General features: G+C 51.5%; 9 protein-coding genes across 9 annotated transcripts; 3 read left to right on the plus strand and 6 right to left on the minus strand.

Moving 5' to 3' along the window:
• Positions 1–1,481: 1,481 nt before the first annotated feature.
• PtrM4_055320 (GlcD, FAD-FMN-containing dehydrogenase) lies at positions 1,482–3,200 on the minus strand (the record flags this gene model as incomplete). The annotated part of the gene is made up of 4 exons (XM_066105144.1): positions 1,482–2,135; positions 2,182–2,576; positions 2,631–2,847; positions 2,916–3,200. 4 exons carry the CDS (start codon positions 3,198–3,200, stop codon positions 1,482–1,484), a joined length of 1,551 nt encoding a protein of 516 aa, XP_065963771.1.
• Positions 3,201–4,195: 995 nt separating this feature from the next.
• Positions 4,196–5,365, plus strand: PtrM4_055330 (uncharacterized protein; the record flags this gene model as incomplete). The annotated part of the gene is made up of 5 exons (XM_001942031.1): positions 4,196–4,324; positions 4,384–4,511; positions 4,608–4,707; positions 4,763–5,110; positions 5,168–5,365. 5 exons carry the CDS (start codon positions 4,196–4,198, stop codon positions 5,363–5,365), a joined length of 903 nt encoding a protein of 300 aa, XP_001942066.1.
• Positions 5,366–7,457: 2,092 nt separating this feature from the next.
• On the minus strand, positions 7,458–9,764 carry PtrM4_055340 (uncharacterized protein; the record flags this gene model as incomplete). Its single annotated transcript, XM_066105145.1, has 4 exons — positions 7,458–8,312; positions 8,448–9,356; positions 9,387–9,501; positions 9,556–9,764. The coding sequence occupies 4 exons, from the start codon at positions 9,762–9,764 to the stop codon at positions 7,458–7,460; spliced, it is 2,088 nt and encodes a 695-aa protein (XP_065963772.1).
• A 1,520-nt stretch (positions 9,765–11,284) lies between these two features.
• Positions 11,285–11,503, minus strand: PtrM4_055350 (Protamine-P1 domain containing protein; the record flags this gene model as incomplete). Its single annotated transcript, XM_001942034.2, has 1 exon — positions 11,285–11,503. The coding sequence occupies one exon, from the start codon at positions 11,501–11,503 to the stop codon at positions 11,285–11,287; it is 219 nt and encodes a 72-aa protein (XP_001942069.2).
• A 1,808-nt stretch (positions 11,504–13,311) lies between these two features.
• PtrM4_055360 (Ank-2 domain containing protein) lies at positions 13,312–13,821 on the plus strand (the record flags this gene model as incomplete). The annotated part of the gene is made up of 1 exon (XM_066105146.1): positions 13,312–13,821. One exon carries the CDS (start codon positions 13,312–13,314, stop codon positions 13,819–13,821), a length of 510 nt encoding a protein of 169 aa, XP_065963773.1.
• A 138-nt stretch (positions 13,822–13,959) lies between these two features.
• On the plus strand, positions 13,960–15,111 carry PtrM4_055370 (ClpA, ATPase with chaperone activity, ATP-binding subunit; the record flags this gene model as incomplete). The annotated part of the gene is made up of 3 exons (XM_001942036.2): positions 13,960–14,392; positions 14,449–14,648; positions 14,698–15,111. 3 exons carry the CDS (start codon positions 13,960–13,962, stop codon positions 15,109–15,111), a joined length of 1,047 nt encoding a protein of 348 aa, XP_001942071.2.
• A 496-nt stretch (positions 15,112–15,607) lies between these two features.
• Positions 15,608–17,452, minus strand: PtrM4_055380 (uncharacterized protein; the record flags this gene model as incomplete). The annotated part of the gene is made up of 1 exon (XM_001942037.1): positions 15,608–17,452. One exon carries the CDS (start codon positions 17,450–17,452, stop codon positions 15,608–15,610), a length of 1,845 nt encoding a protein of 614 aa, XP_001942072.1.
• A 2,126-nt stretch (positions 17,453–19,578) lies between these two features.
• Positions 19,579–19,746, minus strand: PtrM4_055390 (uncharacterized protein; the record flags this gene model as incomplete). The annotated part of the gene is made up of 1 exon (XM_066105147.1): positions 19,579–19,746. One exon carries the CDS (start codon positions 19,744–19,746, stop codon positions 19,579–19,581), a length of 168 nt encoding a protein of 55 aa, XP_065963774.1.
• Positions 19,747–20,873: 1,127 nt separating this feature from the next.
• On the minus strand, positions 20,874–21,287 carry PtrM4_055400 (uncharacterized protein; the record flags this gene model as incomplete). Its single annotated transcript, XM_001942038.2, has 1 exon — positions 20,874–21,287. The coding sequence occupies one exon, from the start codon at positions 21,285–21,287 to the stop codon at positions 20,874–20,876; it is 414 nt and encodes a 137-aa protein (XP_001942073.2).
• Between the last annotated feature and the right edge of the window lie 4,508 nt (positions 21,288–25,795).

Raw genomic sequence — 25,795 nt, forward strand, 5'->3', positions numbered from 1 at the left:
AGTGAGCTAGACAGAGCGATTATAACGTATTTCACCAGTCACCGTCTACCCCCACCAAACTTGTCGCGACACTCGACACAAAAACGATAATGCCATTGCAACAACGTCCTCTACAGCCCTATCGCGAAGGTAGACTAAGTTAGTGACGAAACCTTGAAATGAATGACATGAAGCCTCACCTTGACTGTCTCAGACCAAATGATCCTACGAAGTTTTACCTAACGTTAGCTGCATGGCGTCCGCTTCTAGCTCAGGGGTTCTCCTACTTCCTTCGCACAAGACAGAAAGACAGATGTTAGCGACACCCTGCGGGCGGTGCAACGCGGAGTATGATCGGGCTGGACGCTCAGGCGCGTACGACTGACAGTTGAGCGGCGTGGGCCGTCCACGCCCGTCGCCACAGGTGAGCAGTGCAGGTACTGGATGTCGAAGCGGGTGCCTCCTCGGCTCTACCATGCATGTAGCTGCTGTGGTGGTTAGTGTCGCGCAAGGGGTTATCAGGGGCCGAAGGACATGCAAGGGGCCGGTCACATCGTAAGGAGTGCCTAGCGTATTGTGGCTTGAAGTGGTGTGTACTGCTGCTCTTATCACACATTGTGATCGTCACTCTCAACAATCTTACAGTCATGCACGCCCGGTCGGTGAGAATCAACAAACTGCAAGCTTAGAACACCAATCTTGGTACAGCCTATTGCTGATTCCTTGGCGAAATCCCCTTGCCCGAAGCACATCGCCTTGGGAATTGTACAGCGTAAGTGCAGAGGTCCTCCGTCCCGCTCATTTGACTCTCAGCGGTTCATGGCCTGTGTCCCAAGATAGGCATTTTCAGTGCCGTGCCGGCGATGGTGGATGCCACGTAGTCACGCAGCGTGATGCGAGGCGTTACGGGACCTCGGACTGCTTGTCCACGAGCCCCGTGCGGAACCTATGGTGCTGGTGTCGAGACGCGGTGAGAGCCTTCACTAGTATTCACGGTGAATCAGGCTTCCCGCGCTCTGATTGGCCAGGCACTGATTAGTCAGCTGCTCCGTGCGCGCACCATAGATATTCTCCCTCCTCCCGTAGCTCCAATACAACAAGTTCACACACGTTTTCTCCACCTCCATCAATAATCACTCCCTAGTATAACGGGCTGAGCGCTAGGTCGCATGACTAGGCCAGTGGCCTAGTCGCTTCCTTCCTTCCTTCTATCACTCCTTCCCCTAGCAGACCGTGGGCCGTGCACCAACCCAAACAAAGCGGGATGGCCGCCCACTTTCCTCTTCTTCTCTTCATCTCGACTGTAAATAGCATCTGGATTAGGTAGCTGGAATACAGTACCTACAGACCGTTCACACCAGTCGCCGTGTATGGGAGTCGTCATTGCACTGCGGACGTTCCAGTCCTTCCAGAGGTCGTCTTAGAGTTGAGCCTTGTCGTGATCTTGGTGAATTCCATTACTATCTAAGTATATCTACGACTATGTTCCTTGCGCCACTATACTATTGGTGCGTTGCTATCGGTGCGTAGAAGCTGAATTTGCCCGTGGGGTCATACCTCTGCTTAAGCTCCTGGAGCTTCTTCTGCCTCCAGCTCTCGTGACCATACCAGGCTTTCGGTCCCTCATCACCGTACGCATAGTTTACATACGTATGTAATTCCTTTGACCCTGTACCCTCCCGGATGATGTCGCGAAGCTGAGTGCCGAGCTTCTTGACGCCATTGTCCTGCGCCTTGCCAGTGGAGTTGTATACGATCAGAGGTGCAGCGAGGGTGTGCGCGTCGCGGAAGCCGAACGCACTAGCGTTGTTGTTACGGAAGCGGACACCGCCACTGGCGTAGTCTTCAAACATAAAGATAGAGTTATAGTATGGGTTGTCGGTACCAGAAATAGCGGAGGAGTAGAGGTCCCAGGCCTTTCGCTGCGCAGTGACGTTGTAGGATTTTATGTAGATAGGGAAGCGAGGATTGTTGAAGCCAAAGTCCTGACGTGGAGGTGATTCGAGGGCTATACCAGTCCACTTTGCGAGATCCTTGTAGGTGCCGGACTGAGGCGTGGTAGCGAGGGGACCGATTTTGTGAAAGGGGGTGGTGTACTTGGCATCGACAGCAGTAACACCCTCTTGGACGATGTAGATCACGATGACCGGCTGGTTCTATGTTAGCGACTGGAATTATATCAAGGCTTGTGAATCATCTCACCCCCTCAGTGCTGTATGTTGCATCGTTCTGCCAGTAAGTCCAGTCATGAATGTCCGCGGCCTGCTTTCCACCCTGGAGAATGTACTTGTTGACAGCCTCGTACACCTCCTCGACCTTATCATCGCTGAAGACAATAGTCTCAATTGCCCAGTCGTAATGCTTGATGTCGTAAACCTTGGTAGTGACGGATGTGACGATGCCGAAGTTGTGGCCAGCGCCTTGCATGCCCCACCACAAGTCTGAGTTGCTATCGATCGTCTTCAAGTCTCCGTTCGCGAGCACAACCTTCATGGAAAGTAACTGATCGGTGATCAGACCATAGTGACCCTGGAACCACCCGTGACCGCCACCGAGAGCCGGTCCCAAGAAGCTGACGCATTCACAGCATCCGGTGACTAAGGTTTGTCAGAACACGTCGAAGCTGTTGTGAATGTGTAACTAGATCTTACCGGTCTGCTTTCCAATAGCCCAAAGAATATCAGTCAAATTCTTCGTGTTGATGCCACCCCCTACGGTCACCGACTTTCCATCCTTAGCGATTGAGATATAGTTTAGCTGAGGCATGTAGATCTCGATACCATAGTCCATCTTGCCCAAGGTTGTAAGGGTTCCATGATGGCCGTTGCAGGTGAGGAAAGGAATGTTATGCGTATTCGCAAAGTTGACCTGCAGCAAGCATTGTTAGTACCATTCATCGCTTGCTTTTGGATGAGCGCATCAACAACAGGACTTACGATCTCTTGAACATCCCTATCTGTGCCCGGTGCGATGACGATGTTTGGCGTGGGAGCTTCAAGATTGGACCATCGAGTTGTGTAGGTAGCAAACCCCTTTGTGCCTGGAAGGTAGATCTTCGCATTGACAGAAAGCTTTGTTGCCAATGTCTTCCAGTCGATGCCGGCTGCAGGGGTTTTAGGGGAGAGATTGAAGGGCGAAGCAGAACCTCCTCCGATGTTTGGCACGACCGACGTCAGGACCCAGCCTGCAACAACGAATAGCGTCAGAATGCTAGGTAACATGATGCTGGTAGAAAAGCGCAAAGATTGGTGCGAGAGGGATGGAAGATACCAATGTGCTGGAGTTTGGCTTTAAGCCCTGGAGCTGCCTCCAACAAAAAGGAACGTTCAATAAATAGCTAAGGGCATTATCATCGATGATGAAGAATACTGTACGGTTTTGCAGTGGTCCTGATGGCTTGAAGGCGGGGCAGGTTACAAGGATGGACGGAGACAAGGGTGAACCTGCCCGGGTGGTCCTACGATAATCTTGACCATTCGCCTCGACCCGTGCGGCTGCGTGTTATTGAGTGGATCAGGGAGTCTCCGTTGAGCCCCGGCATCACCGCCATTGGCTCGTTGCTTGGACCAGATCCCGCGAGCCGCGCCGTCAACCCCCTAGACTCTGACAGCTGCCGTTCACGCGCAAGTGGGTGGCGTTCATGTCCTGCCGCTTCTCTCATGGCTTGGATAACTTCGAAACCTGCGCGGTTTGCAGAGTTACTCAAGGAAATGGGTGTGGTCCTATCTCTCGTAGACTACGCTGTCGGTACCCGAATGCGTAATGTGACCATGACTGCGCACCTTTGGGGGTTACACTTGGTTCCCGGTACATAGCAGACCGAAGAAAGAGGGGAACACGCCCAATCAATCCTTCAGCTCGCGCAGACATCGGCCGTGGACCTACCAGAGAACAGCATGGCTGCACGCGATATTACCATGCTCGCTAATGCAACTCTGCGGCAAGAACTGTGCCTTTGACTTATCACTTCCCCTTGCATAAGGTCGGCCCGCAAGCTGAAGCTTGGCGGTCGATGTGACTCCGGGTCACAGTGATCCAGCTAGCCGAGGAACATACTCATTCAACTCATGTTCATGGCCTTGTCACGTGCAATTTGAAATACATAATATATGTTAACTACATGTTCTTATTCTGCTTCTGCACTCATTTCAATCGAACAACCGACGGCAGTGCTGTTGCTGAGTTATATTCGAGCACCCTAAATAGAGAAGCCGCCATGGGTACTGTGGAATTCTGGACGCTCTATACTCTTAGTGTCTTGATCACATTTTTGCGAATATATGCCAGTACCACAGTTGGTGTTCACAATATACGATGGGACGACCGTGTCATGTGTATTGCAATTGTGAGCAGCGGGAATCTCTGTTGCCTATATCACCTTTTTACTGACGATTCTTGAACCAGCTCTTCTATACAGCACAATGTGTCCTCGGGTATATACTGGGGGCAGTTGCCCAGGGCCTCGCCAATGATGGTATGACGCCGGATGAGCGCAGTGTACTCTCGCACGATGATCACGAGTACATTATGCGGTATGTGCAAAGCCAGTCCTTCGTATAAGCAATACGACAACGTTCATCTCTAGTGTGTGAACCACTATCTCACAAATGTAGCTAATATGACTCCAGGGTTATGGGATCTAAAATCCAGGTGGCGGGATGGACAGTAGCTGTATGTCTACTTTGGTCACTCAAGCTATGTGTAGCACTTTTCTACCTTCGTCTTACCGTATGTGTATCTATCACATTAGATCTATGAGCTTTGACTGACATGAGCCACACAGAGCTGCCTCCAGAAACTCAGGGCCCATGTTCATATCGCTTTTGGTCTTATCACCATTACCTTCATCACTAGCCTCTTAACGATATACCTTTCCTGCCAACCCTTCTCCCACTACTGGCAGATCGTTCCTAACCCTGGTAACGTATGTCAAGCAGCGATATCAAAGCCCATAATCTGGGTGACATTCGTTTCGAACTTATCTACCGACGTACATCTGCTCTTGATACCTTTTCTTATGCTACGAAAATCGCGCTTGAAGAAGTACGAGAAGGTTGCCATCATGTTGGTACTTGGCGCTGGCGTGCTGGTCATTGCGTGCGCTACGCTCAAGAGTATCTATCTCATCGTAGTAGGACACCATCTCCCAACTGCCGAGTCTCGAATCTTTATACTGATTAATCTTTAGGACCCTGCTCATAGCGGTGAGAACACAGCTTCTTGGGGTACTCGGGAAACATTCGTCGCCATCTTTACCACCAACCTGCCCATGATCTATGCCTTACTCAAGAAGTGGCTCGCACCTTTCCTCCCAAGTACAATCCGCTCAAGCAACACTGAACCACCCAAGTCCCCCAGCAGTGGCTTTACAACTATCAGAAGTTAAAGCAATGGTGATAGTGTCACGGTTTGGTGATGGGACGATGCCTATCTGAGACTAGCGCTGTTTATGGTCACTCACCTACATAAACTTTCCATAGCTTCTACAATGCAACCTCGCCCTGTTCTCGCGCATCTGCTGGCTATCCGGTCACGACATGGGGACTTTGCATGGTACCACAACAAATTCAGACACGACACAGCAGAATTGAATTGTTCTTGCGGGCGACTCAAAACACCTGAGCACATGCTCTTCTGCAGAAAGACAAGACGCTCTTTTAGCAGATGGCCGCTCCGACCCTCCAGCCCCCCAAGCAATATGAAAGAGGCCGTCAGGTACCTCAAGGCTCTACTCACTGAGCCTGAACACTTCGAGTCACTCTTGGAGCTCACCAAGTACTTCACAACAATCTGCCGGCGATAATTTCAGTTTTGGCATTACAAAACACAGTACTAGGCGGCCTTTAGCCGCTTATGTCTATGTCATCAGTCCCTCGCTCATTTACCACCTCTACACCTCCTCCCCCAGCTTCAACGCTAACGCCCTAGGCCTACTAGCCCCAGAACAAGAGCTCTGCTTCATTGCTCAACACATCCACAGCCCCACAGCCCGGAACCTAGATAGAGTCTTTTCAACTGGCGGAAATTACCCTACCAGACTGCACACACTGCCAACACCCAAAGAATAGGAGCACCTGAGTACCATACAGGGCGCTACCCGTCTTTCATGCCCCCTGGGAGGCTTTCATAGGACGTTAAACAATACATACATACATACATACACAATACAACCTCAGTTCAATCCTTCACTACATAGTCAGCAATCGCGCCACTGCAGCAAGGTTCTTGTCACGGCAGCCTTGCGCCGAGTCGATGGACCCTTCGAAGCGCTTACGGTCGTCATTGAGTCATGTCGCTATCAGCCTCGCTTGCAGTGCGGGACGATCGTAGCAGTGCTTTCACTGGATGCACGCGGCTAATTAGAGTTTTGATAAGCGCGCTCGTTAGATACTCTTCAAACGGCCGCAAGTACGCCGAGTACACAGCCACCACTTGTCCATCCACCACAAACACATTGCGGCCCTGCGCAAAAGGGGGATGAGCGACAAGCAGGGTCTCGTACCAACGGTGAACTCGCTAGCAATATGTCAAGTCAAGACCAAACGAAAGACTAATGCGCCTCATTATGCAATAATCCTTCTATGCCGTGCCTAGTCCTTAGTTATCGGTAGAATGTGCCACTCACCACATAATGAAGGGTCATCTGCTTATGCACGGCAGACTCCGATCGACTTTGTGCTGCCCAGAGGGCCAGATGATCTGGTTCAATCATAGACTGAGACATATGTATCTGAGCAATTACATCCTGTTCACCATACTTTTAATTTCATCCTCCTACAAATTTTCCGCTACATTGTCTTCATCCGCATACATCTTCCTTCCTGACCCACATATACACACCAATGAACACTTCCGATCATAAGGCAGCCACAGCCATCATTCACTATCTAAAGAACAAATCTTCAAGAAACCAATCGCAACTCGAAGACACTATATTCCTAGGTACTGCATATCCCATGGACTGGTTATCCAAAGTTGGTTCATTAAAATAAGGTCGCTAATATCCAATCATTTGGTATGGAGTCAATGAGTCCTAGACACATAATGAAAGCGCTTAATGAGTTTGACAGATAGGTGCTCGCGCAAGATGCTACTAAGGGTATAGGCGAGGGTTGGAACACAGAAGAGGCAGGCGCTTCGTTGCGGCGCGGGTGCGTCTGTGCGCGCCGCGCGGGACAATCAGAAGGAGGCTGAAATCAAGTGTACTATCTTTATGTTTCCAGAATGGCAATCTTACCCTCGTACAAAGAAGCCCTATTGTCTGTTTAGCTATGCTGGCTTCAAAGACACGTTTCGACTGTATGCTCGAGAACGGGACACACGCAATAGGCAGCCAGCAAGACAGGCGACGGCATACTACCATACGCGCTTTCGATCGAGATTGCTCTCCTATAGTTCAGGTTTCGCGACGCACTATCAGATGATAGGCAAACTGCTGGTAGTATTATGTACCTTTCTAAGCAAAGACACAATTTCCATTAACGCAGGATCTCCATCGCAACCTCGAGGTCCTGAATCACATTCTTCAGCCTCTCCCTGCGCTCTTTCGTCAAGCGAGATTCTCCCGCCACAAGAGACAGCTTCTTCGCGTCCAGGCTGAGGACCCATTGCTCCGAGAACAGCCGAAGGGGGCTCTCGGGACCGGAAAGCAGCTTGTAGTCGACTGCTTGACTAAAGACATTGTCGACGAATCGCTTGTAGGCTACCTTGTAGTAAGCCTCGAGGGTGTCGTGGATGGTCTCCGTAGCGTGTGCTGCGTTGCTCTTATTCGTGACGGCATCCGCAACATCACTTAGATTGATGACAAGCATGTTACGCTCGCCCCAGCCTGTATTATGCGTCTCTTGTCGGGCCTTAGGCCGCAGCGTCTCTTTGATCCGCGCGCCGTGACTCCTCTGCTGGTTGTGGTTAAAGTAGTGGTTCAGCGTGTACGGCTTCAGCTGCCGCTCGACGTTGACCAGGAAGGTTGTCTGGTTCATGCCATCCTTGTACTTGGCGCAGAGTTCGACTATGATGGCGGATGATACAAGCTGAAGCACTTGTGTATCTGCACAGACGACCTCCAGTGCCGCCAGGATGAAGCGATGGACGAAGAGGATGATCTTGCTAAGGTATTGCTTCGCGATCATTTCCCATTTCGCTGATTGTTCCCGGAAAACACTTGGAAGAACGCCGTGGCCGAGAGAGCCCAGATCAAGGCCACGGGAGCTCTGGTGGATAGTTTTAATCCACTTCATGATACCCTTCTTGGGAAGGTCGATGTTCCAATCCGAGACGATGATCCTTTCCAGGTCAGGGAATGCCTTGGAATCAGGAACGTCAAATGCATCAAGCTGCAGAATGCTATCGTCATCCCCCTCCTCCTCCTCCTCCTCCTTCTCCTCCTCCTCTTCCTCTTCCTCTTCCTCTTCCTCTTCCACCTCTTCTTCCTCGTGGAAATCAGGGCTTGCGGGGGTGACCACTCCCACAGGAACCATGGCCGCAAACTGCGTCTCGGACTCAAAGAGATACGTGCGAGCGATATTTACGAAATCCGTATTGAACTGCTCCGTAGTGTTGACGATGGCTGTGATGAGCCGCAACTCGTTCCTGTTAAATGCCGAATGTGCTGAATAATCAGCATTCAGCGCGGCACGAACGAGGGTCTGGAAGTCGCTCGCAATGCCGACGAGGTATTGCTGTTGCTCACGCTCTGTCTTGCGAGGCGCGCCGAGGTCCTTGAGCTTCTTCTCGGCAGTTTCCAGCTTTTTGCGCGTCTCGCCACGGAGCTCAGGGAACGCACGATCAGTGATCTCGCCGAGTAGGTCTTCCAGTCGTTCCCGTAGGGAAGATATACCAAGACGATCCTCCGGAAGGTTGTCCCAAGGATGTTCTAGAAAGACGGTCTCACGCTCGCGCAGAGCGGCCAAGGCCTCGACTTCTTCGCCGTGGTCGTCTCCCCCACGGTTCGCGACCACATGGTAACCGAGCTTAAGGGGTTTCCGATTGCCTTCCACCAAGTTCACCACGGCGAGTCTGGCGGTCCGCTCCGTCAACAGATCGGCCTTGGTCAAGATCCCGAGGGTCCGGTCGCCAGCCGGGTCAGCCTCCTCCGCAAGAGTCAGGATCTCTTGGGTGGCGACGTCGACGTTGCTGGGCAGAACAGCGAGGATGATGGTCCGGCTGTCCTTAATGTACCTCTTAACCATGTCCTCAACAAGTTTCTTGTCCTTTTTAGTAGTGACACCCTCGTCAATGTTGTGGAAGATGCCGGGTACGTCGATGATGGTAAGGTAATCCTCGTTTGGACCGCATTTCTCGATTTTCAGCACGTCCTCTGAAAAGGTGTTTTCGCCAGCTGTATTGGCGATGGTTTTAATGCTCATAAGAGCGTCAACCTGATGTGGTAGTTAGATTGACAGCGTTACCTGTGTCAAGATATCAGGAAACTCTGTGCGGAGCTGTGCAGTTGTTTGCACCTGCTTGCGATACAATTCGAGCTCCCTTTTGTGATCTTGCGAGGCATGTGGTCCAGGAAAAATGCTGATATCGATTCGTTGGTGTGCCTCGCGGCGATGGGTGATCTAGGTGGCATACCGGGTGCAAAGTTCCTGGCCGCGGGGGAATGGAATTCCGGTTAGGCTCTCTAGTAACGACGACTTCCCCGAGCTTTGATCCCCTACGGCCACAAGCTGTGGCAGAGGTAGATATGTACCGATGTTTCTTTCGCGGAGTTGATCGATCTTCTGGAGCCGATCCGGGCTCGTCAGGAGGGGGGAGTGCTGGTCACCGGACCCTTGAGACATTGTGACGGGTTGAACGATAAGGTGTGACCCAGCTGGCATGGGAGAAGGCATGTATTCAACTATATACCTGCTCTCTTCCGGAAGTGCGGGGGAGCTGCTATATTCTACATATGAGATGCCAGCGAATCCTCTACAGACCCCACACTAATCTCCACAACCAAGGAAACAAGCTGCAGGCAGCCGTCAACCGGTCAATCCTCTGACCGGAACAAAACGTCACATAAGGAAGGAGGGATCTTGGGATGGACGACGCAGGAGTTATGGAAAAGGCTGTTTGCAGGACAAACTACACCTCCGACCATATGCGCCGCGCCACAACTCCGCCCGCAGCAGACTGGCGTCTACCGGTAGGCTTCGGGAATAGGATTTACGAGTTCCGTTACTGGAAGGCAACTATTAGCGACACCGGATTCCCCACGAGCGTAGCCGCGATATATGTTAGCATCTCAAGGAAAGGAGTCTACTTAACCTCTTTTAATTCTGGCAAGGCTGTATATCCGAGCCGAGCGCCTATGCAGTAGAACTACTTAGCGCCCACCACGTCATCTGCATAAACGGGCAAACGCTGTTCTCAGCGCTACGCTTGCCTACCGGTAGCAGACGTGATTGGCTTGTGCTAAATATAGCAACACCAGCGCTCTCAGAAAGGCTGGTACACTGTAGATCAACACACCGCAATGTAGACGACGGAAAGGGTAAATGAAACGTGCATACGTCTCGGACACCTCAAGCGGATATCCAATGAGTGTTCCCTGGACCACCCAGCGAACCCCACTTGCAGCAGATACTTTAACTAAGTTTGAACGCCTGTCCCTTTCTTTTTTGTTTGAGTTTGATTCTCCCTGGCAAATACTGGAGCTCCGAGTGGTCACGTACTCTGTCAACGGCTGAATCGTCACGTGTAGGAACAACATACCTCTAGAACCTATGTTGGGTAGTGGGTATATGGACAAAGAAGGTGTATTTCTATCCACAGATTGAGTGTAGAGTGAGGAGGTGTAAGGCCGTCCCATCTCCACGCACTTCGGAATTCACCAAAAAAGCGATTGATTCAGAATTGAACCTCTTTTCTTGGCAGTCATGTAACTTGATATACTTAGCTCCGCCTCGATCCTGCCCGGGATAGAGGTAGTACGGACACGTGAAGCGCCAAATACCTCTTCCTCGCTGGCGTCCTTAACGTTAACCTCCTGAACCTCGTAAATGTCCTCAACCCGAGCACCCTTTTTGACCTCGGCAGCATTATCAGCACGCGCGACCGCGGCGTTGCTGGCACCTATGCTCATTACTCGCCGGTTGACTTCCTCGCGGGATATACCTTGGTCGTCACCCACGCGTGCGGACGCACTCGCCGCGCCTGTGTTGAGGAGTTCCCCGTCGACGTTGGACTCCTTGGGGCTGCCTGTAGCCTGGACAGAGTCGGTGCCATCCGCGTCTGACGAGAATGAGCTTATACTAATAGGGCCGTCGAAGTTTGACCCATCAACGCCATCTTCAGGCTCTTTATCCAACACGTCAATCTAGGAAGTGTCACTGTTGTGGATGTTGACCTCGTGTGAACCGTCAGGATCATCTTCGTCTGCTGCCTTTTCGTCCTCTACCACATTCTCGCTATCGTCGTCGTTCTTATTGCCGGAACTATTGACGTCGGCGTGGCTGTGCTCGCGCTGTGGAGCTCCAGGCGCGGTGTCTGACTGGACCCTTTGCCCCTTGGATGTACGCTGCGCGTAGAAATACATGCTACCCTACGCTTGACGCCTTAGGAATGGCCACCTAACTCGCCACGCGCTTCCCTTAGGTCTGGATAATCGACGCTGGTGATCAGCACTAACTGTGTGCCTTGTGTGTGTAGTCTGCTCAGTGCGGACTGCAGGCCTCCGTTCGTTGCGATAGGTACCTCTCCTCCCGGGCGCTCACGCTCGCTGGGGCATGTAGACGCGACGACCGTCGAAGTCAAAGTCAGGGATGGACTTCATTTCGTCAAGGGAGTTATTCCAGCGGACAGCGCCGGGTGACGGGTCGTCGTCGTCGTGAAACGCACAGGCGTCAACCTCTCACAGCACCTTCATCGTGCCATAGTCGTCGAAGTTGTAAAGCGGAACAAGACATCTCCAGATGCAGGCCGAGTGGGGGCTGCTTGAGGGGCTGCCTGGAGGGAACACGCTTAATCTGTGCCGACATCGTCATGGCGGCTCAAGTGTATGTGTACGTCGTCGAGCGACCAAGTCGCGAGGCGGTTGTGTCGAGAGAGGGCGTGGGTTGACAGCACTTACGGGTTGGAGGTAATTATGAGCATTTGCAGCTTGGCATGAGTTGCGCGTAAGCCGTCGGCCCTTTGGTAAATGATGAACGGTGGACGATTACTGCGAGGTCTGTTTTATCCTAGTTGTGCGTGCTCGACAACGCAAGTAGTATTCGGCCTCTATGGTCACCACTGGCGGGCCTTGCCTTTCTCCAGGAGAAGGCGTCGGCCATAGTTGTGACAGGATTGTCTACGGCTCTCAGGGAGCCTTCCATCACGCTTGATGCCACTCCTCTCATTCTGCTGGGCGGCTACAGCGCTGTTGCTTGATCTCTGTAGCGTTGGAAGACGGCGGGACGCCTGGGTCGCGCGGCGCGAGAATTACAGGAGAGATATACTCCTTGAGGATGATAGGGATGTCGCGGCCGTAATCAACGAGAATTTAGTAGGCGGCTAGCTTTAGGCTCGTGTCGAGATTGTCTGCAGCCCGAATACGTGGCGCAACAGCCGCAGGAACGCATTCGCCCGCTGCGGTCAGCGGGTGGAAGGATATGGGCGGGTGTGCGATTCAAGGCTCGTCGCGCTGCCCACCACTTACGCGCTTTGGGTGGGCGTAATGGGCTCGTCACGGTCGACGCTGGGCCGTTTGGAGGGGCCGTATGCCATGGGGCGTCGGCGTCGCTGGGACGAGCGCGAGTGCAAAAAGACGGCTTCAACGTCGGTTTCGGGATGCACAGAGTCGCGCAGCCATGCGTTGGTGAGCTCTGTGGTGGCGAGGATGGGGGTGGGGAAAAGACGGGAGGCGGGGAAAGCGCCAAGCCGGCGGGTGTTCTGCTGGAGGCCTTTTCATGTGCTGAGCGACGCTCTGGGACCTGTGCGATTTTGCGTGCGGCGCGAGAACACAGGCGACATGAGCACAGACACGTTCTAAGGCATTCACCCTGACCTGCTGCAGGAGGCGCGCGCGTTACCTCAGCCGCACGCGATGGGGTGCCAACTCGGTACGCGCACGGACACGGTAACGGCTTATTACCGATTCTGTGCTTTCCTCCCCTCTTTCGCACTTACCGCATCGCCATCCCGCCCCTGTCTGCCACAATGTGCGCGGCGGACAAGGTACATCCCCGGACGATACTCGGCACAGTATGCAGGATTATTGGCTGCCGTGGAACGTGCAGTTAAGCTGGGTTCAATGGTAAAGCCGAGTTTACTAGTGACTGTACGAGGACAGGGCAAGCTTCACCATCATTACGATGATATAGAGTTGCGTCTCAGCTCTCAAACAAAGTCTTATCTCCCATCACAATGGCTCCATCCTACTCTCATCCCAAAATGGTTCCTTTCAACCTGGTTCTGAAAGATGTATACTACATACCGAAATTGATAAGAACCCGCCCGGACGTTTCTATCGATGATGAGCTTTTAGAGGCAACATCCTCGCACATGTTTCATGTCGTTTCTCTCTGCACTGCTGTCTCACATGGCTGCAGCGTCGAAGCTGTCAGATCTTATGTGGAGCACTATCGCGAGGAGGAGAGTGACTTCAAGGAAATGATGCATTTGGCGACACCTGTCCTGTACTTCGCCATGGGACGAAACTCGCCTGAGATGACCAGTCTCCTCCTCAAGTTTGGCATGAGTCCACACGGTCCGGATGACGAGGCTCACTTCATCCCACCTCTTGTTTTCGCAGCGATTCACGGATATCTCCAGTCGCTAGACATGACCGAGGTTATCAAGATCCTCCTTGCATCCGGTGCTGACCCAAGGACTGTTCCGGAAGACATGTGGGAGAACTATCTCGACATGCCTTAAGAGGCTTGGCCACCAACGCGAGGCAAGAAACCCGCGGAGATCAAGTGGTGTGATGACTTGACCCGCAGTTACCTTGCGCGAGGACTCAATCTCAGTCAGCGTTATTTCCTACATCGAGCGAGCTTATGCGAGCCTTTAATGGAGAGAGAAGTGCAGCTTCATGAGTTGCTAGAGGTGACGGACCTTGGTAAGTTGCCTTACCGCATCATCGGCCAACTTCCAGTCCTCAAAACACTTCAGGAGATTGTCTTCAATCAGATGAGCTCGAATGCTGATGGATCTGATCCTCTTGTCATGGTGTTCGCCGGCGCTCCGGGCCATGGCAAGACGGAGTTGGCTCAGCAACTCGGCGATCTCTTGCGGCTCAAGCATGTGACGGTCGCTTGCTCACAAATGGAAACCGATACCGAGCTTCTAGGCTCCAAGCAAGGCTACGCACGCTCAAAGGAGGGCTCAAAACTGAACAATCATCTGTCGCATAATAACGGCTTGTGCTCGGTCGTTTTCCTGGACGAGTTCGACAAAACGTCACAGGACGTATGCGAATCACTCTTAACTTTGCTTTCAGAGGGTAAGTAGATCAGGCGATTGGCCATAACTTATTACATCACTAACACTCAGCCTTAGGAGCCTATGTGGATAGACGCATGAATCGAAATATCGACTGCTCTAAAACCATCTGGATATTGGCTTGCAATTTAGGCGATGAAGCGATTGCGAGCTTTCATGAAAGCAAGTTAGCACACAAACAAGAGAAGGATAAATTGATTGCGGATCTTGAACCACTTATTGGGGAGCTCCGAGATGCCTTCAAGGAACGATGGGGAGTATGGCTAATGATCATTTTTGAGAGAGTTTTACAACTAACACTAGCAGGATGCGTTCGAGTCACGCATTGATGAAGTAGTACCATTTTTTCCATTCTCACCAGGAGAGCAAGCTGTCATGGCTCACAAATTTCTGCTCGAGAAAGCAGCGAGATTCCGCAAGGATATTGACCTACGCAAAGAAGTCATTCGTCACATGGGTCACTGTATCATATCTTTCAAGGACGACAGTAAGCTCTGCAGTTACTTAGCTGAGCGTGGTTATCATCGAAGCTCGGGCGCTCGCGGACTGGAGCGAGAGGTGAGGAAGGTTGAAAGGAAGGCACGTAGGCGCTACAATTGTATCCGAGGTCTTGTGACAGAAGACATGAACAAGGGTCCATTTGAGAAATTGGAGGTTAGGCTGATGCTTCGCGGAGATGGAGGGCAAGATATCGGGGTGATCCGGAAACAAGAAGGGTAAAGAGTTACATTCTTATAACCTTGTGAATTGATGAAGGTTACCGATGACAGGATAGATTCTGTAGGCGTTCTACATAGATTGAAGCTTAATCTTAATATTAGGACGATCTCATGTCCGCTCAGAGCTCTACCTCCTCACACCGTTCAAGAGGTGCTAAATACTTCCTTGATAGTACCGCTTAGAAGGTGTTACGGAATACTAGATGTAGTTCTTAGAAACACGGGTTGCGAAAGTATCAGAGACTATGTTGTATTCGGTAATTTGGGCATAGGGGTACTTTGAAATGTGTTAGCTAGTTTATGGACAGGTCCAGAGTGGACCATGAGGTTGCTTTTCGATAAGAGAGTTAAAGATAGCTACGTTGATGTATGAGCTACTATGCAATGGTATAACTTAGTGCAAATTTCATGAAGAAATGTTTAAGGTATACTACAATCCAAAGCCTTCTTAGCAACTTGTCCTACCCATAACTAAACTTCCCTCTCGCAATTTGCACTCAACCCCTTGTATCGTAGTCGACAAACTCGGGTTGCACCACAGTCTGGCCCGTCACGTGCTCTATATCTCGTACGACCAAATCGAAGGGAATCATGTATGAGACATGGGTGTGCTCGTTGGATGCATACAGCAGACCAACGATGGTTGCTTTCGGGTTACTTTCGTTTAGTAGAACGCAGCTGCCGGAGTCTCCACTTAACATGAATTCTTTTCGTTTCCGGTCGTCGATGACGCCGAATGCCAGCATGATCGCGTTGGTCTGGCCGAATCGCTCCCCCAGGTCTACCGGGATAACCGATGTTCTGTCCGCAGGTCGCAAATTAAGTAGAGATCCGATCTCGCTCACTTTGCCATACGTCCAACCAGTAGTTCGTCCTTTCTTTGCAACGTTGTAGCTTACGTTATGCCGGATGTGCGCGTATCGGCCGACTTGTGCACCGGTGGGCACCTTCACACCAGAGCTGCGCTGGGGTGTCCGGTCGCTGAGTGTTCGGTTCTCCGCCAACTTGATGACAGCCCAGTTAAGGCCGAAGCCAATAGTGCGCCCGTTAATCTTCTCGGCTAGGCTCGGGGGCATAGTGCCGTCTTTATGTCTGAATGCGTAGTTGGGCACATGCGCGACTTTAGAGAACGTTTTAGTTTCAGCGAGGGTGTAGTCTGTGTTCTCACACACTCGAAAGCCCGACGATGCCAGGACCGTGCCGAGGAGACGATCTGGAGTCGAATTCAACACTACCCAGTCGCTGTCTGTCGCGATGACATTGCGTTGGGCGAGGGTGTACCCAGGCAGATGCTGGTCCTGAAAGGTTGCGAGCGCTTCGTCGTGCTCTTTCTTCTCCATCTTCTTGTAGATGAGAAACCGGTCGTGGTCCTTGTGTGTAGGGGCTACAATCTCGACAAGACCCAGGCGCGAGATTTCATGGTCGAGACCCAGGAACTGCCCTGCCGGAATTCGTTCGTTTATGATGCTCTTACCCTCAAGAGTTGCAACCACATGGTGGTTGGTCAAGGCGCAGTTTGTCTCATCGCCATTCGCGTCCCGGAGCCTGATGACGGCGCTGACGGTGCCGCTGTTGGCAGGCTGGTGAACGCCCATACTGGAGCCCATCTGTACGACCCGATCGTAGTCTTGCATGGTGTTGTAAATATTAGGACGGAGACCCGAGTCCTCTGCACCCTCATCGTCGCTAGGGGTTTGCAGAGTCAGGTGTGGCGAATACAGGAGATCGAGCTCCATCGGTGGAGGGAGTCGTTCGCGCAACCGCGGTAGGATGATGTCCCACCATATAGCCAGATCGGCATCTCTGGCAGTGATCAAGAGAGTGGGCACACTCACGGGATGTAGGTCGCCAATCTCGCGATGGACGATGTCGACGGCGAGCCATTTCTGTCCGTCGATTTCTTTGAGCAAAGCGGGCTGGAATTCATGCCAAGCGTTGATGAGCTCTGGGGTGCAGCCTACCAACGGCGCCGAGACCACCTCGTGGGCCGTCTTGATGTCGGAAATCTCGACAATGATGTCCTCGCGTTTGGTCTTGTCGAGGAGCGATCTAAGGTGCCGGACGGCGACCTCCCAGGCCGAATACTGTGTTTCAATCGATGCGTCCGATATCACCAGCAGCGTCAGAGGCGTCTGAGATACCTCCTGGCCCGGTCGGACGCGCCTAACAAGGTCGTAACCAAGCACCCTGACCTGGGCGTGCTCGAGGACACTGACTACTTCGCTCCGAAACTTCACGTCTTTCCACTCATGTGTAGTTTGTGCTCCTACAGTGTTAAATGGCGGCACCGTTAACGCGGGCGACCCGACACGGTGACTCCATCTGGTGTCGATTGCTGGCATCGTGAATGCGACAGATGAAGTTAGGCAGTCGATGGTATTCGAAGGTTGCGGATGTTCGGCTGTGAGTGTGGTAGGTAACGTACGGCAGTTGAATTCGGGCGACCTCGTTCTTCGTGAATGCTTGGGACGAGATAGAAGGTCGGTCGATGCAGACCTTTTGCAGGCGGACCTTGTTTGAGATAGCGGATGAGATGCTTGTGGAACCATGGTACAACTGCAAGATGGATGTTAGAAAGTTGAGTAGTTTGATCGATTGGCTGAATGAGCAAACCCGTCGCTCCGGGTCTCGCAACCATGGTTCAAATTCTCTACGCTACTAAGCGCATGAAGAGGAGTCATGTTTTAGGTGGACTAGCGTCGCACCGTATGAGGTTGAGGATGATGACCTGCTTGCAAATACAAAGTGTATTGCGAGAGGACCAGGCTGAAATGCGGGGCGAATACAGCCAGAGATTACTGTTGAGCTGGACAATGTGACGGTTCATGCGGTAAGGGCATCCCAAGTACCACGTGGTAGTAAAATGGTTCCTCCTGTTCTTCACAAGCACTTTCCCCACACGTATGCAAGAAATCAGCCATATACCTGACAGCAGCAAGCCGGGGCGGAAACCCTCGCGCATCTAATTCAAGTATACGCTAAAAAATTACGTCCTCTGTTGTTGTGAGGCTCCTCGAATTAGGCGTAGTATCGCATCTGCAAGACATTCCAGCAAGACAATTATTCAGAGTAGTTTGACGAACGCTATAGATTGCTGGAGGGCGTCGCTGGATAATACACGCATCCTGTCTGATAGCTTGAATAGCAAGCTAAATACGAGCCTGTTTTGAAGCTGACTGTAAGTTGTTACGTTGAGGCATGGCGTTGTAAAGTTACTTCGGCCTGTGACTTGGACAGTCAATCTAGTAAAACGGAGCCCAATCGGTGTTACTAAGATAGCTTCGACTTGCTGCAGGAAGCCGAACTGGAGTCACCGAACTCCCTCAGTCCCAGCCTTGTCCCTCTCACTCCAGACAACACGCTTGCATCAAAAGCGCGAGCTCCTAAGCTCTCCTCAAACCTCGCGCTAAAATATGGTATCAACTTCTTCTTCTCATTTCTGCATGGCTTCGCGTACTCGCCGATGCGTACCTGCTTCTTGTGCTTCAACTTAACCACGCCGCCGATACCTTGTAGCTTGTGCCTCTCCGTCATTCGGATGACTCTGGAGTACGAGATGCAATGCCAGTATCCAAGTAATCAAATGTACATTGATTGCAGGTCTCGTATTCAACGATGCACACACCTTGACGTCTTCTTACCTTCACCAGCTCCTATGCCTACACTACCGAGGGAGTGGTTGTATCGCGTGCGCCAAATTCAACCGCGGATGTACTTGGTGTCGGCATTAAAGGCTCGCACCTTGTCGCTTTCAAAAAGCACCCGCGGTGTATAGCCTTTCAGGCGGCGAGGAAGACTCAGGCGATGAGCACCTTTGCACTGTTTTTAACGGTATGAGCAGCGGGAGCGGCACTTTGGTGCATGTTCGGCATAGTCGACAGTGGTGGGCTGGTAGAGTAGGTCTGGACGGAGGCTTTGTCGTGCAGTTCTGAGCATTGTTAGTAGACTCCGTGTGCGTCTCATCTCTTGGTGTTATTACCCCTTGTACAAAACTCCTAGTAGCAGCGTCCATGTGTGCCGGGTGAGAAGAGAGCGAGGGCGGTCGTGGCGGTATAAGCAGGGAGACTGTAGCGACGCAACATGCTTCTCGCCCGATGGCGCCGTGCGATCGGCGAGAGGAGCGTTTCGAGGGCAAAGAGGTAGAGCGGACGTCGGGGATCGTGATAGGAGGGATGCGATTGCGAGCGGCGCGCGGCACGCGGATGGGCGAGGCAAGCTGTGAAGGTTAGCAAGCTGTGAAGGTTGGCAAGCGGCGACAGACGTGCTGCGATGTGACGAGGGCCTCGCAACTGCAGTGCCTGTCACCTTGTACCTAAGTGCCTAAAGGTGCGAGGGAGATGGGAAAGGCGACTGCGCATAAGGTCATGGCCTGTAGGCAAATCTAGGGAAGGCGCGAGAGGCGGCCCTTGCACAAGTGGCGTCGGGAGGAGCTGGACTAAGCAGCCGCCACATTGGCGGAAATAGTAACTTAGTCTGAGCCATCAGGCTTCTTGTCAATAGGGGCCTCGAGCATGTGTGGGCATTGTCGCTTAGAACACTTGCGAGTGGGAGGAACAGGCCCAGCGTACGATGGGGGGGTTGGGCCGCCGCCTGCAGGAGGCCCGCCTAGAGGTTGAGCGCCTGCGACAGCAGCCATCACTAGCGTGAGTGTCGAGTTAATAAAGGGTTATAGCACGAGGTTTAAGAGGTGGGTAGGTTAGAGGGTTAGCGAAGAAGTTCACAGCGAGCGCAAGAGGTTTTCCCATGGGGTGTGGGCGCGTTTGTTTGATGCCGCCTAGCGCAGTCGCGCTATGACGCGATGTCACGGGTAACAACGCTCACTAAAAAACATCTCAGCGATCAACATCTTGGCATGATTTAGACGAATCCAGCCAACGGTCCAGTGCGTGGATTGTGAGGATTGTGAGGATTGTGAAGGTCGCGAGGGTCGCGAGGGTTGTGAGGGTTGTGAGGATTATGAGGGCAGTGGCGGCGATCGCGAGGGCAGAGGCAGAGGTTGCTGAGATTGCTGAGGTTGCGATGGGTAAGGTGGGGTGGGTGAGATGGGGTTGAAGCTTGGAGCTTGGCGGCGAGGTAGCTCCTGCAGGTGGCGCGCTCTAATGCGGTGTTGAGCAATTCAGTAGTGTTATTAAGCTCATCGCTGTAGTTATTGCCATCCTCTATCTTATTAATAGTGGCGTGGGCGGAGAGAGGTGATAGCGGTAATAGAGAAGGAAAGAGACATGGCCTGCCAGCCGGGCTCCTCCGGAGGCTCTGCCGAGGGCCTTTTTTTGGCGGCTGCGCCGGGCTGTTTCTCGTGATCTTAGCGTTCTAGTGTCCGTTTCTTAGTGTTGAGGTTTAACGTTCGTCACGTGCATCCTAATATCTTGGCGGTGATACTTCCTGACATCTTGGCAGAGTTCGGACGAATGAGAGCAGAGCTTAATAGACCAATAAGCGTCGAGATTCTTCGAACATTTGGAGCCTCAAGCGATTGTAATATGCAGCTAAAGCTGCAATAATCAACAGCTTACCCAACACTGCAGAGAGCTAAGTCGGAGCCCATCGGCCTAAAGGAGAAATACATTTATCAACATCGCTATTAAACGTAAGCTCTACAGATCTGCAGATAGGAGGCGCTGAAGGTCTAATCTGCTAACTTATCTCGGGACATGGTATATCTCTCCAGTTAGGGACGGACCTTAGTCCGTGTACTCGCTGACGGACTCTGCTTCTGATAGTCGGTTTTATACATAATAACGCCTCGCCACACGGAACGCATTACTAGGGGTATATCGAAATGACCGGGGCGTCACAGCTCCAAACCTCAGGTGAAGTCTCTTTGAGCCTCTCCAGACCTTCCTTGAACAGCGCTTCCGTTCCCTGTGTTCTCGTCATGATCGCAAAAGTGCTACACAATAAGTCCCCTGGGGTTGAGTCTTGACTGTGAACATGCACTCTAAGTGCTTTCCACTTCAGTTGCAGAATGCGGAGGTCGTTCATGACAAGCACTCGGTCTACCATCTCCAGTGTCTGTGCGCTAGGCTGGCGATCAATCATCATCTGAAGCTGACTCGTCTTGCGCCGCTGGCCAATCCATATGTGAAGAGCTCTTTGGTGATCGTTGAACCGTTGTTCCATGATGAGCCTAAAGTCATGTTCGTGGCTGGTCCATACCTGTTCCAGACTGCGTAACATGATGGATTCCTCGACATGTGCACTTTCGCGCGGAAACAGGTAATTGAGAAGGAGAGATAGAAGATCGCATTGTTCAAAAGACACCTCGCGAGAGCCAGCCGTCTCGTTGCTTCTTGGACCATATTGTTGATCAGTATCGTGACTCATGAGGGGGTGCGGATCGGGAATTCTAGTCAGCTGTCCGAGGCTACTGGGTATATTCGGAGCCACTGACAGGACTGAAGGACTGGGTGCAGTGTGTGTATTGGTCGAAGTTCGATTGACCGCAACGAATTTGTTTGTATGAGCGTTGGTGGAACCAAGCAAATCACCCTGCGCATGGTGAAAGGGAGGGTTTAATATCACCGATGCCCTTTTAGAAGAAGTCGCAGCCAGAGTGGGAACAGCTAGGGGCGACACGTAGGTGTTTTCTAGCGGAGGGGTATGCCTGATGTGCTCAGAGCTTCCCCTTGATGTAGAGGCTGATTCTCGTAAAGTCGGCTCGACTGGTGTGGCTGCGTTCTGGCGGTGACGCTTTGTAGCATTGAAGTCGTTCGCGCATGAATTGCTGGGACTGACTTTTCGCTTCGCTGAAGCAGTGTCTCGACCTGTGGCGTGTGCGGGTGGGGTTGCGCTGGATATAGTAGGGGTTCCAGCCCGCGATGATTCAATGGTAAACTGCGACAACCGTTAGGGCCCCGCGTTCTGCTAGAAAAATGAAATCGAGGCTTGCTTACTGGTGCCGGCCGATCTGCTACAGCATGTGCAGCACTGTCACCGGAGTTGGTTGTTACATTGCTCGTAACCGTCTGCCTTGTCGGCTTCCTTAGTTGAAGAGAAGTGTATGCTTTCTTGTAGATCCAGCAATAGAGATGTGTCTTCAGTCAAGTGGAGGTCAGCTTGTTGGTGGAGCTCAACACCGGTGGGCCGCTTACATTATTCTGTCTGCAGGGACCTCAAAAATGAGCTCCGTAGAATAGCTAGTATCTGAGGTTCTAGCGGTTATTAGCAGTTGCTTGCGGTCTGCATTCTCTCCCCAGGTTGCTAGACCATGGCTGTTTAATAACGTGTTCAGCGCCTCATCAAGCACGTTATAGTCTGACGCAGATTGGAGTAGAGCATCCATGTCCGTAGGGAGGGTCTGTGAAAGTTTCTGAACTTCATTGGATAGGCGTCGTGATTCACGCTCGGAGAACTTTGGGGCGCCGCGATTGTCGGTGTGCGAGAGGCCTAAACATCTGATGATTTGGCGAACCGTCGGACCTTGACTGCCGAGGAAAATGATCCAGTCGCTTTGGCTCCAGAGCTGAAGCGGACAATCACCTATCGTAGCTGCTGCTTGCTGCGATTATACTTGAGCACACGCGATAGTTGGGATGAGGTAAAATGACAGTCGAGAGGCGGGTTAATATTTCTGGTGTCCTGAAAACGAAGCTAGGCGGTTGATAATAGGGGCTAGGTTGGAGTTAGGCATCGCGCGACCCTTTGCTGCTTAGCGCATACGTGCTGCGATAAACGGCTAGCCGACAACGGCGTCTCCATTTGTCAGATAATAGCACTGTTGAAGATGAGAGCGTACAGACGCTGGGTTAGACTAGCGCGACCCGGCATCTGAGAGAGCCAATCGGATCACAGTAAGGCTTGGCACCCCCCAGGTGTGCCCACAACCGTAGACAGAACCAACACACAATCAATCATCAATATCATCACCATTATTATCTATTTCATCAGTATTCCAGATGAGAGTGAATATCTGACACCATTCCACTCCGCAAGTGCCACTAATCCGGTCCACCCCTCGTGCTAACTATCCATTCACACCCTCTGGACAATCGATGCGGCGTTCTTTTTTTTTGAATTATTTATCATTGATCTATCTATAAAAGTGTATGCAGCCAACTGGGGCTACGGTGTGCCTGCCCCTACACTCTCATGCATTTGCAGTTTCCGCTTTTTGCATGCTGCCTGGCTTTCATCCCACACATGTCGATTCGTGAGCGCTTGCCCAAAACATCTTAGATTCTGTAAGCGTCTGATTTCAATTGGCTAGGAGATACTGTTGTCTCTACAAAAGGAACTACTGACAAGAGCTAGCGCTCTTCGGTCATTAGGCGAGAGTGGGGTCAAAGATTGATTGCTTGCAAGAACCGGAAACTGCAAGTGCATGAGAGTGTACCAACAGCCCGGAGGCCCATGATTTGGTTTGTGTAGCAGGCCAAAGAATCTGTGTACATAAATGGGTGTCTTAACAAATGACACACCCTAATGGATGGCTAGCTCGGTAGGTCTGATGCGGGCTTTTCGCTTCCTTGTTGACACATCTGACAGGTAGACATAGCAGTATACGGGGTAGCGCCCAGTAGCCCTGCTGCGCGGCGGACGGCTACTTGTTCGCTGCTTTTGGGCTACCAATATACAGTTAGTATTTGAAACTCTCTAATCCCGTAGTAACGTCCCTCCCTGCGTGCTGGGACACCCTACGTGCTGGGACGCGAACATCATTTTCGTATCCTAACTCTCTCCCCCCTTGATGTTTAGAGTCGCAGTGTCAGATATTCACTCTTATCTGGAATACTGATGGAATGGGCAATAATGATGATAGATAGTGATTGTTGATTGTTCGTTCTTTTTGAGGGCTACAGAGGTATATATGTCGTTGGACCCGAGTTGGGCCGAAGTAGGATTGAGGCCGTGCATTGGGCTTTACAAAGGGAGTATCACCCCTTACCAAGGGGCATTGAGCCCCTCGGAGGGGTTCTTTGTTTTACCCCTCACTTAGAGCCGAAGTAGAATACCCCTTCCATCTAACCCCTGTTATCTGACACGCAGTTAGCGTCTTATTATTCTTTAGAGATTTAAGCTCTTAACTCCAGCCAACAGTTCGAAAATTACAACGATGCTGATTATGTTGTTGATCGTTCCGTTTACCGCGTATAATGTCACGATACTCCAGCTGGGTCATACTTCGGTAGGCCTCAGGGACCCCTTCGGGGACCCATCGGCCCGAGCCAGCCACAGTCACGTGCCGTAGTCGTATATAGCACCTCACTGGATCCTTGATTGCTCCTCAAGGATTCGTCTTAATACAAGCCTATACCTACATCTCAGTGCCTGTTCGAATACTCCTTACATATAACCCCGCTCTGACTTCACACCCCTACTCGAATATAGATGTTAAGGAAGTTCCCCGCTCCTACGCTGGTAAATGGGTCGGGGTTGGGTTGGGGTTGGGCTACCTTAATAGGTAATGACTAGTTCCAAGTTAGCCTAGTCATTACCTATTAAGGTAACCCAACCCCAACCCAACCCCGACCCATTTACCAGCTTACCCGCTCCGATGCGATGAGATAATAGCCTAGTGAATAAAGAATATTACCCTCCACTTTCAAGTCATTCCGTGCATTAAAGTATGTATTCCGAGTCTCTCCGAGCTGGGTAATTGATAGAACGTCTTAGCAGAAGGACTTAGCGTGCTTACGTGGCGTAGTATTAAAATTCTAAGCTATTGTTACGAACCTAAGAAGGGAACCAGCAGGATATGTAGCAAAAGGATGACAGGATTCTCTCAGAGGGGGGCGTCCAGAAGGTCAGCGCTTTCAGGACCAATGGATGACGCCACCCCACCGGAGCACGTGATCCCACGGGCTTGGCGGAACGCCACCATGGAACAGGTCACGTGTGTCCCATGATATCCCACGATGTCCCACGATGTACCACGCATGGGACAGTGTAGGACAGTATAGGACTGTAGGACAGTCTCCACACTCGTCAGTATATAACAGTAGGCAATGAGCTCCTATAGCTCATTGTGTTCAACTTAAGTATCAATCTAAGGATTACCCTTGATTCTCAAACCCACCGTATATTACATCGATCTACCAATGGTGCTATACACCCTCGTGTCCATCGCATTACTCTATCCCTGAGAACCAACCCAAGATCATCTTCGGACGACCTTCACAGCTATGCCTGTTGACACGGCAAAGGTGTCGAATATCACTGTCGTTGCAACGAACAAAGTATATGATATTTGTGTTACGGATCCATAGACTCGCTCGGCCCATGGCCCCCATATCGATAAGATCCTTATCTTATCGGACTAGCGCCTTGGCGCCCACAGCATAAGTTCGGGCTCACAACGTAGATAGCTCGATAGCTTGTATCTTGTCAAATCCAATCTTTCTTGATCGATCCCTCACAGCTATACACTTATTACTATTCCCAAGCCGTACGTTCATCTTTTTCGACCAGACATGTGCACTAATGACCGCGGGGGACCTACAACTAGCCCAGGGACGTACTGCATGTGAAAGAGTCTGTAATTAGTGGTGAATCAGAGCTCGTCGTCAAAACTAGACCTAAAGAGTAAGCGTCCTCCGGATAGACCCACACACAATTACCAACAATGCATAATGTCGTCGCCACTGAAAGATGGTGGATGCTAATCAGATCATCTTATCAATCTGATAAGATCTTTCCATGCCGGATGCTGGGCGCCTAAATCATGGTGCATGCCCAGATGCGGCCAC

This window comes from Pyrenophora tritici-repentis, chromosome 2 (assembly GCF_003171515.1).
Source record: "Pyrenophora tritici-repentis strain M4 chromosome 2, whole genome shotgun sequence".
NCBI lineage: Eukaryota > Fungi > Ascomycota > Dothideomycetes > Pleosporales > Pleosporaceae > Pyrenophora > Pyrenophora tritici-repentis.